This window comes from Apis laboriosa, unplaced genomic scaffold (genome assembly GCF_014066325.1).
Source record: "Apis laboriosa isolate Shangri-la unplaced genomic scaffold, ASM1406632v1 scaffold1_cov151, whole genome shotgun sequence".
Classification (NCBI taxonomy): Eukaryota; Metazoa; Arthropoda; class Insecta; order Hymenoptera; family Apidae; genus Apis; species Apis laboriosa.
In genome coordinates this window covers 3,352,969-3,373,520 of record NW_025222279.1, presented here as the reverse complement: position 1 = coordinate 3,373,520, position 20,552 = coordinate 3,352,969, and the positions used below count along the sequence as shown (strand labels likewise).

Sequence of the window (20,552 nt, the reverse complement as noted above, 5' to 3'; positions counted from 1 at the left end):
CAATGGGGGAACGTGGCATTAGAAACGACAATTCGGTGTGGCGACACTGACCACGTCTCATCCCACGGAATTACTCCATTAAAATGAATGCGTCGCGACACCACGGGGAACTGGAATTCAACGAGGAAGCAAGGAAAATCTGCTGAAATTTACCGGTGGCTCGTAGGTCATGGCCGTAAGGAGAGATCGCTGAATCAACTTAATCTGAGTCCAAACTTCGCTGCATTACGTTCATTATCAACTAGACGAATTTTAGAGACGAATGATCTTATAAAAACGTGGAAGGTAACACTTTAAAGAAAAAAAAAGTAGCTGAGTTTAATTTTCAAAATGGAATAGATTGTTTTCATAAAAATTTAGGTCTATCTAGATATTTTGTCAGAAATTGAAAATTGGTTTTTTGAAATACTGTATTATTTTTTCTTCAACATTGAGAATTATTTTAAACGAGTATCGATAATTTAAAAAATCTTGAAAAATTATTGACTATATAAATTTTCCAATATTTATCATTCCATAAAAATGATAACACAAAGAGGATAAAATTAATCAAAATTTATTATTTTCCATCCCGTAAAATAAAATATTAATTTCGTGTTGTAATATTAATATCGTGTTGTATTTTCATCCCTTTAGATTCTATCAAGGAAAGATCTCGAAATGTCTGGCATTTGTACGATATATATATTTTTATCGACGAGTGTTGGAATATCGACCCCATTCCAACGAGTCGCTCCACACGTTGAAAATTGAAGTGAAAAATATTTTAGGCCAGGGTTTTACGTGGTTGGCAGGATAATTGATATCGCGTCTGGTAACAGGGGAACAGGTAGCTCGTAGGAGGCGTTTTTTTTTCAACTGGATTCGCGGACTTAATATCAAAAGTGGATATTCAACTTTTCTTCGAACGTGAACTGAGAATTTTCGACTGCCTCTGCTCGTTAAAATTTTTACCTTTATTACAAGGTATTAAACATTATTAAATCCACGATGCCGGGAAGAAATATTAATTCTAAAAAAAGCATCGAACGAAACTTTAAACTCTCGCGACTGTATCTCGTAATTGGAATACGAATTTTTATGTTAAAGTTAAATTTGTGTGATTAAGGGAACGGATTAATTAAATAGAGATTACACTTTCAATATTTTGTATCCCTTCGCGTAAATATCCGAGCTGTTCGTAATTCATTATTTCTCCACTTTAATTAAAAAATTTTTTTACTACACAAATCCCAAAAATCTTTGCCAAAAATCTTTAAATCATCTCCTACAAAAGGTGAACATCCATCCAACAACCCTCCAAATGCACATCCCCCTCTCCTTACCGCTCCTCACATTTTCCCAACACCAAAACACCGGACAAAAATTTAAACTTCCCTCCAACGACGAGTTTTCCAAAACCCAGCGAAAAAAACCACTTTCTCTCTTCGAATCGAGAAAAATCCCTGCCATTACTCAAAACAACATCAAACCCATCCGAACCAAAGAAAAAACACGCGAGCAGCGCGAAATTGCACTCGTTAATCACCCGTTCCTTTCGAGACAGCTGCGAGCGGTTCAAAGAGGGTTGAACAGCCCCTCGTTGGAGCGACGAGCCGAAAGAAACGAAAGAAAAGACGGGTATCGATAAACGCTTGGTACAGGCGCACCAACACCTGCAACTGCGAGGCAGTTTTATTTGTGTATTTCAGGTTCGATTACCCCCAACGATGAATTGAAGCAGAGAGGGGAGGGTTAGAAAGGCAAAGAAAGGTAGCCTCTCCGGGCTAATTATTTTAATTATTCACGTGTCGCGGGACAGGGTCAACCGCGCCACCGATCAAACGAATTTCTACCGGCCCGCTCGAATCCGGTCGTCGATCCGACATCGACCACGGCGATGCTAAGGGGGTTTCAGAGGGGGTGCCGCGCCGATATCGACCGGCCACCTCTTCCACGGTGCACCCCCTCGTCCGCCACCCTTGGGACGAGGCCCTCTCGTACGCGCGAGAGGAAACAACGAGCGCTGAAATATGCAAGCCGAGCTCGACCTTTCGATCGCGTTGAATTTCACGGATCTTGAAAGGAGGGGTGTCTCTGGTTCTGGAAAATGTTACGCCCCTGCGTGTTGACAAAATTCGCCTCGGACATCTTTGAAGGAACTTTTAAAGAAGATCGAGGGGTGGTGGAAAAAAAAGGATACGCTCGGTTTTTGATCGACTCGAAAGAGGATTTTCGAAGGGTGTTGAAATTGTTGCGAATGTGGCAAATCTGAGACGATGAACTTTTTTTGGTTCATTAAATAGGTTCTTAATTGTGTTTAAAGAATTTTTATACTTCGATAAGTGATATGATATATTAATGAGAAGTTGGAATTATAAAAAAGGGATACAAGTGTTGTAAAAAGAAAAATGTATCGTAGATAGATCTCGGGTTAGAGATCAGAAGGATGCAAGACACGATTGATATTAATAATAACTCGGAGCATTAGGGATTTTCGTAATCGTTCGGCCGAGTTTCAATGAGAATTACATCAACAAAAATTTCCTCCATATTTGTCTTTCAATTCCACGCTCTAATAATACGTCCACCATCCATTCACCATCCATCAGGAACGTTAATTAAAAAGAAAACGCAAACAAAAGGGGATAATCCTTCGAAAAAAACATTACTTGCCTCCCTCCACTAATTTCGAAATAAACTTTAAATAAACTTAAACAAATCTTCTATTAAATTTATGAAAATAATAATAATAATATAATCTTACAAAGATAAAAAAATTCGACAAATTCGAATAAATAAATAAGACGCAAACAAATTAATTAAGGTATCAGCGTGACTTCTCCATTTTGAAATCTGCATAATTCAGATCCTTCCCCTATCCCCGAGATTCGCCGTCCTCGGATCCCTTCATCCGGGAAAACAAACGTTCAATTGCACGGAACAACAAACATCTTCTTCAAACAAACCATCCCTAAACGATGCGATAAACGTTCCATAGCCCGGAACGTTCACCGGTAAGCGGAATGTCACCCCCTACTCTCATCACGAACCCCCCTCGAACGATCTCCTTAACCCAAAGACCCATCGAGTGCACAATGCCTGCACGCGGAGTCTCGTTAACTGTGACCCTGATACTTTCCAAAATCTCCCTTGTACCAAGCCCGATTCATCCATCGAGGAAAAGGAGGGGTGGGTAGGTAGGAAGATTCTTTCGACTTTACGAACGGAACGTTCCTTTGTGAACGATTTTGTGTGACGTTTCGCTCGATTCTTTCCATTTGTCGGTGAGATTTTCTTACAGATCGAGAGGATATTGGGATCTTGGTAGAGATTGTAGTTAGGGTCCATAGTTGGACGGATTTTACACAACCGTCTTGATTTTCACTCATAACTCGGTTTAAGAGGTCGCGATTAAAAAAATTGGCCACTTTGAAATTTTCTCTGACGCATCGATTCAAATATAATGAACTATGAAGAAGCGTATTTAGATGAATATTTGTGTAAATAAATCGTTATTTAAAAAGAAAAATTAAGATCAAAATCCATCTCCAATCATCCATTTCTCTTCTCAAAAATTCTCAAAAAAAAAAATAAATAAATTTCAAACAAACGATATAAGATAAAAAAAATTCTGCGGATTCCTCCTCGCTGAGAACTCCTCGTCTAAATTCAAGATTCGCATCGAAATCGCTCGGAGATCCTCCAAGCGGATTCGCACGCTTCTAAAAATCTCATCTTACAGAGCGTATCTATCTAACGAGGTCGCGTTTCAGTTGCATTTTTTCGATTCTCTCTGAATATACGTTTCCCTCGCGAACGCACGAGGAGGGAGGAGGGGGAAGAAAGAAGAGAGAAAGAAGAGAAACAGGGAGAGAAGATAAAAATAAACAGAGAGGAGGGTGGGAGGGAGGGTGGTGGTAGGCTGTTCAGCTCGCAATGTACGCAGAGAAGCGTATCGATCGTCGTTGCCTTCCATGGTTCTCTTCCGCCACGAGACAGACGAGGAGCATACGATAACCCAGCCTCCCCTCCCCTCTCCCCCCCACAGTCTGTACCACGTTTTATCCTCTGTTTGCACCCCTTTTCCGCCCCACACCCTTCATCACGACCGCTTAATTCATCCCCCTTCTCCTCCCCCTTTCTTCTTCTTCTTCTTCTTCTTCTTCCCTCTCATCCTTCTTACCTCGCCATCCTCCATCCTCCAGCCAGTTGCTTCTTCGTGTTTAGGAAGCGGATACGAAAAAGGGTCTGAGACAGAGACGTCTCTCTTCGAACGCGGTGGATCGATTTTTGTCAAATTTCAAAGGGGAGAGGATATTTTAATGAGGGCTTTGCCGGGGAGATTTTTCACTCGAGGAGGAATTTCTTTTACTCTCTTACTCTTGACTTTGGTTTTTCTATATCCTTTTGAATGGAAGGAATGGATCGACGAAAAATATTTATCTTTGAATTCTACTTTGGAACGATATAATTTATAACTGATATTTGTTGATATTATATGTTATCCATCCATCCAATTTTATTAAATTCACGTACGAATGTACGAAAGGAAGAATCGAAATTTTCGAGTGATGGAGAAATTTGACAAAATTGATTAACGGCAATGCCAGATGTGCATCATCATACCCTGCGTCGAATATTCCGTAAAAGAAAAACACTGGACAAAGGACAAACTCGAAAGGAAAGAAAGAAAGAGAGCAAAAAGAAAAAAAATTGCTTTATCAGAGAAAAAAAGCAGAGAGTCCAGAGAATCTCCAACTTTTGAAGATTTAATGCACGCAACCGCAAAGTTCGTCAAACGAAGTAACCGCAAAGAATAAAAGAAAAAAATATTTGAGAGGCGCGCGGATTTTCAAAGAGAAAATCCAAGCTCTCTCGCGATTAAAAAGAATATCATTGCGAATATTGTGTTTCACCCAAGAATAACACGCAACGAGTTAACTAACCAAATTGTCGCGTTGCGTCGATTCGTATGCAAATTGGCCCATTCCTGATCCGTTCGAGACGACTTTCTCGAGAACAAGCGTGGAGAGATCAAAGGAGTTCGAGTGAACCGCGTCGAATAAATTCACGAATCGCAACAGGTTGCGCGTCGACAAAAGGGAGACGCGAAGAAATTTTGGAAGGAAGAGTAGGGAGATGGAGATGGAGGGAAGTGGAAAATTGGGAGGAATCGTACGAGTTTGGACGAGATCGTATTACTTGGTACGATAAACGAGCTTTTACGAGGTTTCCCTTTAGACCACAAAGGAAACAGGATAGGATTGTTTGGACGATGATCAGATATGGGGCACGAGAAAGGGGTGGAAGATCGTTCCTTGAGCCGGCGGATTTGTGAACTCGATACGAGGGATGTCGAAGATCGAGTGTCGTGGAAACCATTTCGATCCTTGTTGGAATGAATTCGGAAATTTAGAATTTCGTGGAATCCTTTTTGGAAAGATTTTTAACTCGATTCGAGGTGAATTGTACGGGTTAACTATTTTTTCTTCTATTTATTCTTCTGAATAAAGGGTATAATAAACGTGTGTGAAAAAGAAAATTAAATTCCAAAGGTGTGTTCGTAGAAGTGGATTTTGAGTTGAATTTTCGAATTCTTTTAATTCTTGTGAACAACACATAAGACACAATATGTATAATAATTTGTGTAAACGTTTTTTAAAAAGAAAAATTGTCGAAGAGGCAAAGTTAAATTCTGAAAGTATTCGTGGAATTGGATTTTAAATCTGGAGGATGAGCCTATGTTAAGTTGAAATAACGAGCGCTGTGAAAATCCAGCTTAATAAGATTACTCGGAAATATGAACGGCCTTTTCGAGCATAATCTTGTAATTCTTTGGAGGAATGTTCGATACGTTTCTCTCCTTCTTTTTAACCTCTCGTTTCTCTTTCCACTTACAAACTTTAAATCGCGGAATATATGCATTCCCTTTTGCAGAAACACGTAAGACGTTTGTCATTGATTGAACGGGAATCATTTAACGTAGCCAATTATTGCATGATTCGGATATATGAGACGAAGATACCATTAGATATTTAAGTGGTCGTCATGCAGCAGGACATACCATCGTACTTGGTATGTCCATTAATGTAGCCTCTAGCACGCGATTCTCTCGGTAATTAGGTCAACGCCTGCGCTCGATCCATTGTGCGTGTTATACACTGGGGGGGACGAGACTATAATTTCCCTCGTCTCTTTTGCAATCACCCTTGTTGGATCCCCTCGTTAAGAAAATTTTAATTTCGACGTAAAATTGCTGAAGGGAAAATATTTTTCGTAATTTGTATATTTTATCGTCGTATAACAAAAATAATAAATAGGATTTATCTTTATCTTATTATATATATATATATATTCACTTATTCTTTATTCATCACCTGTTGAATTAAACCCAACGTATTCGAAATCCGCCTAAATTAAACACACCCCTTTAACGAACAATCTCTCCAATTCTCCTACTAAACAACCCTTCTGCCACGCTTCTAATTCACCCCCTCCCTCACTCACCACGTCCCGAACATCATGCAACTGAGCTCATAAAACCATCACGAACCTACAGCTACAGCCAATCAAACCTCTCGTCAAACCAAACATCAAACACGGGTATCGATCATCGGGCGGTAAAGCTTGGTATTCATCAAACGTTTGCCAATGTCCGCCGACTAATGCGCGAATATTTGTCGGTGAAACGCGTGTGCCGAGTATCTATGGAAAACAAACGTTTGTGGAATACAATTGCACGTGAGAATTTACGTGGTCGATTCGAAAAGCTGTGGCACGCGAAATTGGAAAATAGAATTTTGATTGGAAACGATAAAGAACACTTGATTGATGATCGAAAATTGCGTATATATTCATTTTTATATTATTAAATGTTTGTTAATTTCTTTTTCTTTTTACTATCTGCTTCAATACTTCTTTAATATTCTTATTAAATATTAATATAAAATTCATTGATGTTCATTATTTATAATAAATCTATCAGTATGATTGCTTGGAAATGCATTATTATCAATAGTTGTTCAGGAAATCGTAAGATCATACTTTACGATTACATACTTATAAGTTTTTGAGTAGTTTTTGAATTCGTACGTATCTAAAACTTTCAATCCAACTAAAACTCAAACCTAACTCCTCATCATCTAACTCCACATCCCTAAATCGAACCCTTTCGCAGATCTCCTCTCCCGTGCAATTTTAAACGTCTTAAGCCAACTAAAAAAAAAAAAAAAAAAAAAAAAGAAAGTCCTCCTTATCCTTATCCTTGAATCGAACCGTCCCTTTTCGCGTACCCGATACTCGAAGTACGTACTCCACCCCATCCGATCATATCGAAATTAGCATCTTACCTTGCGTGTTGCCGTTGGGCTGGCCAGGCTGCGGTATCCCCGGATAAAGGGGCGAGGGATGAGGCGAGGGTTGATTGCTGGGCGGTCCTGTAGAATGCGGATTGGCAGTCGTGGGGGTCGGCGTGGCCGATGCTACTTGCTGGGATTGTTGGGATTGCTGCACGGTGCCCACGGCCGACGTGGGTGTTGCTGCAGGGGTGCCGCCACCCCCGCCACCACCGATCCCTCCAATGTTCGGTTGCTGCTGCTGCTGCTGCTGCTGTTGGTGCTGGTGCTGGTGCTGTTGTTGCTGCTGCTGTTGCTGGGGCGTTTGTTGCGGCGTCGGCGGCTTCTGGCTGTCCGGCGAGTCGCCACCCGTCTCTGGAAACGAGCAACGAACAGTTGAACAGTTAGGTGGAATATTAATGAACACGGGCTTGGGTGTCTGGAACAGTTCTACGGATGCGTCTGCTAGTCCACGCGGATGGATTTCGGAGGGGCTAGAATGGGTGTAGACGGTTATATCCGATTTGGTGAGGGAGGAGGAGGAGAGGTTGGAAGAAGGATGGATGGAAAGAGATAGAGAGAAAGAGAGAGAGAGAGAGAGTTCAATTATTTGGGTTGTGTCGCGTTTTGGGGAGATGGGGCCGCTTTGCTGTTTGCTTTTGGACGAGGATAGTGGCGAAGGATTGATGGAACGAGAGTGATACAAGGTATGGTTGTAGAGGGATGATCGATAGGAGGAATTTTAGGTGGAATGTTTATTAGGTTTTTTAGTTTTTATCGTTGAAATTTTAATGTTCGATCATATTTGAAAATTATTACACGATCTTGGAATTTGGTCAATAAGTATTCCCAATAAAAGAGTCATTTTTCACACCCCCAATCACGGGATATATATGCGTAAACAGATGATTGATATGGAACGTAATCGATAATTCATTAACGTGTCTAGTCTGGTCATTCTAGTTAGTTTAGTCATATAAAAGCTTCTGGTCCTGACATGCTAATTTTATCGTGAACAATTCCTATTTGGGGATGGTAATTAATTAGAGATTTCGGTCTCATTCAACTCATGAAACGCGCACAGTGTTTCGAATTCAGAATGCTTTCCAAAGAGGAGGAAATATGAATAATGTTGAAAGCTGTTGAAGAAAATCAATATCTGTCTCAACTTCTCCGACAGAAAACACGTTCGACGAGCAATGTAACGACGGGTGGTGAGGATTTATTAATCAGTTGAACGAGAGACACGTTTTGGATCGATTTGTATCGTTATTTATGAAACAATTGACTGATTGTATTTCCATTTTACACCCTATTATTAACGAGGCTTTAATTCCATTATATACTGAACAAATATAAATACGATAAAAATAGAACGAGGAAATTTTGAAACGTTAAATTTCACATGAATCGATCCGTGAAATACATTGGATTAATTCGCATAATCTAATTTGCAAGTTCTCCGTAAATTCTATGCAATGGAGTGATCTTTACATATTAATGGAAGCATATATCATCTTGCAAAAAATTATATTTTTTTTTTCTGTTTAACTCTTTAAACCGGATATTTATCTTATCACTCCCGTCGGTAAGAACGACCGTACCATTATCATCTCACGGTAAGATCGAATTTTAAAGTCGATTAAAAAATCTCGAAATCACCACGATTAACGATTCTTCAAAAAGAAGAAGCATTTGTATCATGTAATAATATAAACAACAGTAAACGCATAACAGAACGATGACAGCATTTTTATTACAGCAAAATTAGATTTAAATCTTCCAAGGTTGATCTGATTAAAAATAATCCCTACATATCTATAATATGTTTCTCTTTTTTTTTTCGAGAAACAAAACATAACACACTCGCCGTAGGTCCAACGATTCCGGAAATTGAGCCCACGTCTGCGCGCGATAACGAGGCGCGAAATCTAATTACGTTCTTCGTCTTGCCATTCGCGTCTCGTTTCCACCCGCAGACCATGGTCCCTTATTTCCTGATCAGTCGGAGGCTGGACAATTTCCATTGGACCAGACACGATCCCATCGCGGAAATTCACGAATTCGTCCATGTCGGATAAAACTCCATTCAATCTGCCGTTCCCCCGAAATTGGAAACTTTCGCGATATCTCCACGGTTATTTCGAGTTCGTGCATGTAGATGCATACTTATACACGATTTTATGAAAATCGATTTGTGCTCGTTGGTAATGGTCAAAGTTGACGAGGATAGATAAGGGAAAGGAGAGGGTTGAAGAGGAATTTAGAAGATAATTGCGATGCGAGGGAAAGTTGAGTTTTAGCACAGGTCTTAAGAAATATTCACTCGCAGATATTGCAGAGAGTTTTCTATAAAAAGTGACACACGTGTGATAAATGAGGGAGAAACTTACCATTTTCGGGAAACGACGTGGACCTTATGACGGGCAACAGGATTCCTTTCTGTACCAGCTCGTCTCTGCTTGCTCGTACAGAGATTTTCCTCTCGAGCGCTGCAATCGGGAAAAACAACCCCTGGTTAACAATCTGATTTACCGATGAAGCTCGATTTATTTATTTGATCATCACGAACGTCTTTTTAGCTTCTTATTTTTTTAAATCTTTTTGAAGGATCGATAAGAAAAGATCGATAAGAAAAAGGTAGGATTACTCACACAATGAGGCAGCCTCGAATTTATCCGATTTCTTTTTCCGTTTCCACTTCCAGGGTTTGAAGAGTCTACCGAGGGCTGAAAATTTGCTTTTCCTCTCGAGGGGTGGTGTCCGCGCCCCAGAGCCCAAACTGTTCGTTCGCAATGCCGCCCCATTTTGTTTTTTCGCTGCAACAAGAAAAATAGAGCGACGAGATTAATTATTTTCTCGATGTAGAAAAACGGTTGTTGGTAAAAGAAACAAAAAAAAAAAAAAAAAAGGGATGCAACTTCATCAACCGTTGCACTCCACTGCACGTGTTATCGACTTTGGATACGATTCTATTCCATTTCCAAGATTTTCCAGAAAAACCAGGAATTTCTACTTTACCGACGAGGGATGAAACATCCCCTAGAAAACGCGTTACCATCTTTGTACCGCCTCAACGAAACAATTGCTGGAGGGAAACTTTATTACCACTGGTCGAAATAAATTTGGTTGAAAACAAATTTATTATTTCGTAATCAGATGTTAAATTACGAATAAAAAAAAATTAATATTTAAATATAATTAATTCATTCGCACGTTATACAAATGAGATTGTTCACAGAACAGAAGAGGAATTCTTTTCCTCCTGGGATAAAAATGTTTTAAAAATTCAGAATAGAATGAATATAATATATCTGATAAAAGAAGAAATTGAAACGAACACAGTTTCGCGAGATTAAAAAATTCATTTCGAAAAAAGGGGAGGAAAAAAAGAGTGAAGAAAAAGAATCGATCCATTCCCCTGCTAAAATCTCATGAAAAATTGTTTCATCAAAGTTCTATTAACCTTTCCTCTCTTCTTATTACTTTCAAGAAGAAGAAAGAATTCTATTTCTGATACACGCAATACAAGAAGCGTAAGCAACGTAACGCGCAACAATAATGCAACGAAGGACGACTTCCCCCGGAAGTGAAACTTACTTTCCGGGGTTATTGTACCTCTTTCGAGATAGAATACGCTGTTCTGGAATGGATATTGGCGGAGAATTGTATTGAACGTGGCCACATCTCTCTCTCTCTCTCTCTCTCTCTCTCTCTTTCTCTCTCTCTTTCTCCTTTTACTTCTACTCCTCTTAACTCATTGTTAGACGGCCATGTCGATGTCACCATAAAATCAATATCCGACACTGTGGCCCCATAGATATTTAATGGCTCTTACGTTTCGATGAAAAAAAAAAAAGAAAAATATAAAATTTCACTTGGAAATTGGAGATACGTTTTGATAAATTTTTATAATTGTGTAAGAGAGAAAAGACGAACGATTGAAAATTGCAAAGAATTGTATATATATATATATAATTATTGATTTATACGTGTTTTGATTGAAGAGACACTTTGAATGGATAATATTTGGAATTAACTTGGGATATATATACAGTCGTGCGGTTAATAAGCTTTCGTTATACACGATATATCGGATTGAGAATTGTTAACCGCGCGCTATTATTAGAATACCAAAATTTTAGACGCATTCCGCTCTAGTAACCGCTAATTAGTGCGCGTAATAACACGCCTTGTTAATTAATTTACGTGGCAATCAATGTGTCAAAATTGATGTGATTATAAAAGGAATTCTGTATATGCTATGAGCTAAAAAAATCTTTGAGCGTAGACAGAAATTACTTGTAAATTATTCGTTTCAATCGAGTGTCGTTGTCATAAACGAATTTGAATTTCGTAAACAATTATCGTAGAAATAGACTTTAGAGGAAAAGAAGCAAAAAAAAGATCAATCTTCGTGAAAATTATAGTAATATTTTTTTTTAATAACGAAATTCCAAACTCGAAAAATTGATGTCAAATTAAAATATTATTGAATGCCCTCATAAATATTAAGATAAATATTGAATCTTTTTCACAACTATTCTCAATATAGAATAGAACCTTATCGAAGAAAAATTCTTTCCAATATCCTATCCATCTAAAACTGAATTCTTCAAACCGAACATCAAACACATGATTATTGTCGCAAACATCTCTCAACTGGTGGATCTTTTCGATCTTCTCGATGATGGCCAAAGTCGCGACGACAGAAAAGAAAATAGGGGTGAAGAACCCCTAAATTCCCAGAAAGTAAATTTCTGGGAATCTCGAGGGGGAGGAATAATGGATGATAACGTGTGGTAGGGCAGTTTCGTCGAGGACAACGATTACCAACCTTGAACGTCCCCCTCGGGGACACTTGTGAACGATCTTCCAGCCAGAATTCTTGCCACAAGAGGGTGAATCTAGCCTACCTACTGCATCGTCCAACACTATTCTCACTCCCTAAGCGTCTAATTTGGGGCTAATTAAACAGACGAAAGTCGATCGGTTTTCGTGTTATACCAGTTTGGGATAAATTTAGCTGCGATTGGTGTTCCAAGAGGATCATCATTTCAACCATTTTCGTATCTCGTAACATCGAGTTTCTGGTAAATGAATTGCAAATTTGAGAGTTGAAATTAATCGATAATTATTATCGCAAGACGATGATTGATACGATGTTAATAATAAAGCAATTTTTTATACCGCCATGAATATCTTTTCATGTGATAAAAAGACTTGGAGATCGTGCAACAGGATATTAATAAAAGTGGAACGAAGTTAAATTTATCGTCTCTCGAACGATCGATATTAATTTTTTGTTTTATATGAATAATGCATATATAGATGCTTATACATGTATTTCAAGCGAGACTACTTATATATGTATAAATGAATGAAAATTACATTTTCCTGACGTCAAAGCCGTACGAGCATAACGAATGAAATTATAGATTAAAAAAAAAAAAAAAAAATTCACAATCATCGTTATTATTCATATCTCTTAAAATAACAAACACATACAATTTATTTAATTTTCTCAAAACCAATTCTAAATTATTTACATCGAATTATATCTAAAGATGAATTTTATTTTCAGTTTTCACGGAAGAGCGGAAACTCGAGGCGGAAGTGAAAAGGAATTTTAAAGAGGAAAATGTTTCGATAGATTCCGACGGTTGGAAAAATAATCGAGAGAGTTTTTCCTGTTGGAGCGGAACTCAATGCCATCAGAAATGGCTTAGCGACAATTGGCACGAGAGGGAAGGAATTCCTTGGCAAGCGTCGTCTACGTATCCCGGTTGAAAATTGCTCAAATGTTCGATCGATCGGGTATGCGATATTCGATCGCGTTGGTCGAATCTCAGCCTCGAGAAAGAGCTCCACCGGTTCTTTTTCGAATAGTGAGAATAGGAGTTTGAAGATTAAGGGTAATTGATATTAAGACAGGTATTGATATTGATTATAGTTTATAGCTAACAGTGATGGGGAAAATTTAAATTTAGTTAAAAGTTATCGAATAAAGTTACTTCGATAAATTAAGTTCAATAATTTATCGTTTAAAACATAATAATATGGTTATATGAAAACTGGATCAACTATAATAGCTATGAATAAATGTTTAATAATTAATTTAAGCATTTCAATAAGTAATTACTTAAAGTAACTTTATTCGAGATTTTCAATTAATTTATTCTTTCAATGGATTCAATGCTCATATTTGATAGCTAAATACCAATGTGTAGCTTGTTTCATCTAATTTTTCCTTTTCTTAAGAAATTTGAATTAAGAAAAATTTATGTATATAAAAGCTGTTAAATATTATATTTGTACATAACAAAAATTGATTGAGCAAAATTAGAGGATTTTCTTGAAAATAATTCCTAAGATTCTTGAAAATAAAAATCATTTGTACACCAAATTCAAATTAGTAATGTCGAATCGATATGTTCAAATTCAAAATTATCATAAACGGATATGGAAGGGGAACTGAGATAAAAATCTTACAATTTTCACCCTTTCAATACAAACTTTACTCTTATGTCTCTTTACATACATTACACGATGTAAAATATCTCCACACTTTTCAAAAATATCACGTATATCGTTCACCGATCTTATCTATCATCATTCATAATTCCTAAATAAACACGCATGGAACTCGATTTCATCGATGAATCAATCTTGATCGTCGATTAAATCGCGAACGAGATCTCCGCGAATAATCGCGAATATCGTTCTCGAACCTCGGAGGAATATATCAGCGTCTCGGTGCGGAATAATTGAGACGACAAAGCGGTTCCTGTACCTGGGAGGCCTATTCACGCGCGTCAAAGGCCGTCGAGGACCGATGTGCATCGTCTACCATTCGCGGACAATGGCAATATTAACGCTGGATGGAGTGCAATTCCCCATTGTTCCAGAATCGCGATGCATCTTAAAGCTCCACCATTATCGCGCTTAAAAAAAAAAAAAAAGGGAGGAGGAAGACGAATCGACGCCACGTTCTCGTGTTGCGTGATTATAAAAACGAATTCGCACAAGTATGTACCCTTTTTCTCCTAATTTTTCTTTTTTTTTTTTTTTTGCGTTATCTCGTTTTATTGGTTCGATACGGTTTCGAAGATATCGATATTTATTAGCAAAGCTTTTCGGAGATAAGAATAAGAATGAACGAGATATCGGAGGATGATTCGATGGATGTTTTTTTTTTCTTTTTTTATTATGAATTTAATTCGTTTGTGCGGGATTTGTGTAACAAGTGTCGAGTGACGGAACGTTATCGGGAATCGTATTTTAGGATTGATGAGTGTGTTTTGTTATTAAGTCGGATTACGTGACGCACATCGTAAAAACGTATCATCATTTTGAAAATACTGATTAAATTATTATTTTGAAAATATAAATAAGTACAATTGTAATAGATGAAAAATATTTATATATTTAATTATTTAAGAGAGCCAAATCTACGCTGATCAAGTCTTAATTTATTCTCGACAAAATTTCAAAAAATCCCTTTATAGAATTCTTTACGTCATTAACTCGTGAATATGCAACATTCCAAATTCACAATCCCAAGGATGACACTTTCCAAATCTATCTAATTCTCATCGACAAGTGATTCACGAGTCTACTACGCCCCCTTTATTCGCGCCACATGGCGAAATCACGCCATCATCATCACTTACGCCATTCAATGGCGAAACACCATAATCATAACCCACGTTCGTTAAAACTTGGGGACGGTTATTCTCGAACGATCCATTGTCCAAGCACTGTCCTAAAAAGGAATTTTCGAGCGCGTTATCGAATCACACGGCAATTTAATCCACGGCGTCCGCGTTCATCTCGCAGTCACCGCGGCCGGCCATCGATCGATAACGAACTTTGTCCACTCGACACATGGGTAAGCTCCACGATGAAAACCGCAGAGGTCCGCGTCGCTTCGTAATTCGCGACTAGAAGCGGTTAATATGCAAATGAACGCGTGGACCGATGTGGATACCTTGCGGTCGTTTAATCCACGATGAAATCCACTTTCATAAACGCATTTCCTGAACCTGAATTCCGGTTCCACATGTGTAAACAAGCCGAATCCTTACACGGTACACGGACAGAGGGTGGCTCTGGATGAATAATATTCCATTTTGATCGAGACGAGATGAAATGGAAATACGTGTGATGAAATAATAATTTCGAGCGAGGTTCAAGCGAAGATTGCAAAGATTTGGGATATTATTTACGAGAGGAATTGTTCGTGATAATTATGGGAGAATTTAGGACTTTGTTTGTATTATTATTGACGCGCTTCGCGTCGTTAATCCGCAGATTAAAACGCGATTAAATAAAAAAAAAAAGAATTGAATTGTGCCTGTGGTAATTGCTATGTGAGAATTATAAATATCCGTTTACACAATCTTCTCATTCTGTACGTTAAAATACAGCAATAAACAAGTAAGTTTGAGAATTTGACGTAGATTGAGTCGAGATATATTAAATTTCAAATTTATCCGCATCCATTAAATATCTTCCTCTCGCTCTTTATTAATCTCTCTCGAATTACAAATATTGGAATTTGTTGCCTAAAAACGCCATTTAACGAAAAATATATAAATATCGAAAAATCATCGAAAAATTCTTCCTTTAAACGCGACAGATAACACAAAAATGCTTTTAAACTTTTCAAACTTGAAAATAGAACGAAGATATCGTACTTTTAACTCACCCTCTCCCTCCCCTTCCAATTATTTAAAATCTCACCCATTCAAATTTCCAAATGTAAAATGGAGGGTATTTCGCAACGAGAAAAGAAAGAGAGAGAGAGCCTCACAGGAGCTCTCCGCCCTTTCGGCATAAAATTAATTAGGAGGGTGAAGATGAAGACGAGTCCACAGGGGTGGCGAATTCGATATTGGACAAATGGAGTCGAACCGACAACATTGTCGTAAGGGCCTTTGGCGCAACAGGCATCGGTCGATGCAACAATGGACAAGCTTTATTGTTCGAGGGATCTTGAACCGTGCCCCCTGTAATCGGCCGACAACCTGACATCATCGCTCGTTAAATGCATGTGTACACGCAACGAGACACGCCGATGGCCAATGATGCGCGAAGGAAAGATTGACGGGGATGGATTTCGAGATATTGCGTCAGGAAATGTCGTGTATTTTGGAAACTGTGCCAATAGTTAAGAGTTGGACAAAAGAAGTTGGATAATTATTTATACTAATGAAAAATAAGGGTGCAAAATTTCGAAGCAATGTGTGCTAGCGAAAAATACGAACGTATGGAGTAAAATTATAAATAGACATTGGTAAAAATTCTGACTAGATTTTATATTTCCTTTCTTTGAATTTTCTCTGAATATATTAATGAAAGGTCAGAAATACATTCGAGAGTAAATTTTTATTACGATTAGAAATTTCGAATTTCCAAAAGGAAAAATTAAGTTTCGAATTCCTTTTGAATTTTTAATGTGTTTATGGAAAAATTTGGATTCCCTTCCGCTTCGAATTACCCTCGATCTTCCCGAGTTAATAATCCGTCGACAACTTAATGCCACTCTTTATTCGATCCGCTAAACGGATGTAGGAATCAGTGGAACACGATGAAGATTATGGGTACACAAAGGGTGAATTTGAAGGGAGATTCGAGGGGATCCATTCGAGGGAAAAGTGACGGGAGATAACATCGTTACGAGGACAGGACAGTGGAAGCCAGTTATTACAACGGATATATCTCAACCCCTTGACATTGCAATTAGCTTCATCGCCAATTAAATAATCCACGTATTAATATTTAAAGCAAACCAATATTAATTACCGTATATATATATATCTATCGAGATAACACAAATGTTGTTACAAAATATTTAATATGTAAACACAAGCAAAAACGTGTAATCTCCAAACATCTCATATTACCTAATATTTAACGTGAATCAATATTTAATCCGTGTATATCTACGAAATAAAATATAATTCTCCAAATAAACAACTCGAAATCACACCAAATGTCTTTCACAATTAAATTATAATTCTTTAAATAAACAATCCATTCCAAACTTATTGGCGTGTCTTCCAAAGCAAGAATTTCATCCCTTTCGACGAAGTCAAAACAAACGAATTCATTCCAAGCAATTTCATTCGAAGATACGAAACAATCCGCCAAAAAACCTAATTCGCAACACGATCCAACACAAATCCACCACGAGACAAACTACAATCCTGTCTAACATGATCCAAATATATTTTTCTTGCCTTTCACCACCTGCTGTTCACGCATCAATCTCCAAACACTCCATCCTTCCTATGCTATATAATGTATGCTATGTGCTCCATTCTTCGTTACGTAACCCTACCGTAGCTCTCTTCCAAGTCGAAATCGAAATCCAAGTCGAGTCTAATCGATAGAATCTTCCTTCCTCTCTCTGATCCCCCCAAAACGATTTTGCCTCCGCGATTAAACAATCCCTGGAGGAGTACGTTTTTAATGGAATAACGAGCTCCAGACAGTTTTCGACACCAGACCGCGCGAGGAGGTTCGAGAAAGAGATATAAAAAGAAAGAAAGAAAGAAAGAAAGAAAGGAAGGGGGAGAGAGAGAGAGAGAGAAAAGGCGAGGGTGCAGCAGCAGCGGTTAGGGCACGTTGCCCTGGGCACGGCTCTCCTACGGGCTCGCCGGCTAAGGGATGGCGGGGTGTTGCCATGGAGACGCTACACTGTTTTCCGTTCCCCAATTACATGGCCGCTGGTTGTCAACTTGAGCCCCTAAAACGCATTCCTGCGGTGGATGGAAGGTGAGGCGGCGGGCGCACAGGTGTGCGCCGCCTTCTTTCCTCGAGGCCTTCGCGTCTCGAGTGGCGAGACGTGGCGTTCCGTAGACAAAGGAAGCATCGTCAAATATGATCGTTTACATTGTGACAGGGGGTATTTCGTTGTGTGTGTGTGGGTTCGTTTCGGTTTTCCAGCGAGTGCCGTTTTCCGCGAGATCTCAGACGGGATCTTCTGATCGATCTGGGCTTGGGGTTAATATTTCGAGTCGTAATATTTGAGTGGATGGAACTTGTGGAAAATTTAAAAAAAAGATGTGTAAATTATATATCGTAATAATTTACAGATAAATCGGATCTTTATTTCATTCGTTGTTTGTAGGAATTTTAATTTGCCTAAATATTCGGAGTGTAGTAAGGGAGAGAGGAAGTTTGAGAAAGAGGGTAGTCGAGGATAAATTGCGAGTTTGTCGAATCGTTTGTGGAATATATGAAGTGAGTTGTTAGAGTTGTTTAGATGGAATGATTTAGAATTTGATTTAAATTCAAATGGTTAAATTGTTTTGCACTCGAATTGAATTGCTGGGATGAGTATCGATTCGAAGGAAAATTGAAATCTCAATGAAAAAACCTTCTCCTAGAGAGAATATAGAGAGAATATAGAGAGAATAATAAGAAATATTAATGTAGTGTATATCTTTTCTTCAATTTAATTCCAAAATTTTAATTTATCTTCCCCTTCAGAAACATTTCCAAATAATCGAATCGATAATTAATAATAATCATTCTCATTATTCGTCAAATTTCTTACTCAAATTTTACTCAAAACAAAAAAAAATATATAATCGATCATGATCGAACAACACCTTGAACTCCACGCGTGTAAGGCGCCAGGGGTTGGCATCGATCTATCTCCTCTGTATAATTTCCTACGGACGGGTGGAAACAAACAGGCGGATGGTAAACAGAAGTGACAGACAGGGTGGAGAGGGTGGAGAGGGTGGCAACTGGAACGCGCCCAGCAGCAGACAGTATTTCGCGGGCACAAAGCACGAGGAACCATAAAGCCACCCCTTGGTTTGCTGCCGTCCGGCGCACCTTTTGCTCCTCTCCCTCCCCTCCCCTGTGCAGGGGATCGAATCTCCATTATTCGCGTATCCCGGCCGGGCTAAATGCTCGTTAATCCCTAATTGCATCCCGTGCACACAAGGATGTCCACGTGGGTTACCCTTCCCTCTGCCTTTCTTCTCCTCTTTTCGCGCGACCCTTCCGCGCGATTTTTACGACCCGCCACCGCCTTTTATGCCGGCGTCACGGCTTTGTCGAAATAGCGGTAATAATTCGTGGAAAAGTGGAAACACCTGCTTATTTTCAGAATTTTATTCCTGTGATGATACATTTTTTTTTTTTTTTTTTTTTTTTTGCTTTTAGGGAATGCTCGATATTCTTTTAATTAAAACAACTTTTGTACTTCTTGCGAAAAGTGTCTTTGTGGAAAGAGGTAATTCTCGTGGGGGAGTGGAAGAGGGAAACGTGTGTTTGTTTTCAGTATTTTATTCGTATGATAATAATTTGAGGATTGTTTGATATTTTTTTTTTTTTTTTTTTGGCATTTTTTAATCATTAGAGATGTTCTTTGTGGAAAATAATATAACGATATTCGTGGAAGGTAGGAATGTAATAATAATAATTTGAAGAGTTTTTTTAAGGAGATGTACCCTTTGATTAAAGTGGTAATAATAAATATTCGTGACAATAATCTAGAGTTTTAATAATTTTGTAGAGATGTGTTGAACTTGATTCGCCGTAAATAGAAATGTATAGTTTCGAATGCACATCGGATAATCTTTCTCTGATTCTTCGAAGAAAAAGGAAAGAAAAATAAAATTAGAAGAGTTCTCTTTAAGAGCCGTTTTAAAATGTTGAATAATTCACAAGGAGAAATTTTTCTGAAAGAAAAACAATTGTGATCGTTAAAAGATTATTTAGAGAATGGATCGTTCTTTCAACGCTGAGCTGCATTCATTGAGACAATATTCATTGTACGCATTACGTACGATTAAACGGGAGAAGAAATATCCAATTATATGCAATTAGAGTGCAATTACAATCCGCAACTAAATATAATAAATGTCTTCAAGAGTCGAGGCTTTGTACGTACCACTTGAACAAACATCTGCAACATCCACGAAATTATATAATCCGCGCGATAAATTCAAGGATTAAAAAGTCGCTACATTCGTGTGAAAGGCCAGATCAACTTTAAAACTCAAAAAGAGTTTGTAACAAACTTTATTATTACTTCCAATACCATACCCCGCAAACCACTTCTCCACTAAAAAGCAAAACTTGTTCTAAAACTAAATATAAACTTTCTATTTTATACCCAAAGTTACCAGTTGCGTGAAAAATTAAAAAAGAAATTTATTAATCGTCAATAAATATCTGCACTATTTTAAAAATTTCCAAAAAAAAAAAAAA

At 38.1% G+C, this 20,552-nt stretch overlaps 1 protein-coding gene across 7 annotated transcripts in view; it reads right to left on the bottom strand.

Moving 5' to 3' along the window:
- Window positions 1-20,552, bottom strand: part of LOC122712415 (phosphatase and actin regulator 4B) — a 331,216-nt gene that overhangs the window by 191,912 nt on the left and 118,752 nt on the right. For all 7 annotated transcript variants that reach the window (XM_043932084.1, XM_043932082.1, XM_043932087.1 and 4 more), the window contains 3 exons: window positions 9,971-10,135; window positions 9,710-9,808; window positions 7,332-7,691 (listed from right to left, as the gene is read on the bottom strand). In XM_043932084.1, the coding sequence (XP_043788019.1) occupies window positions 7,332-7,691; window positions 9,710-9,808; window positions 9,971-10,135 (624 nt within the window). The remainder of the gene's footprint in view (window positions 1-7,331; window positions 7,692-9,709; window positions 9,809-9,970; window positions 10,136-20,552) is intronic.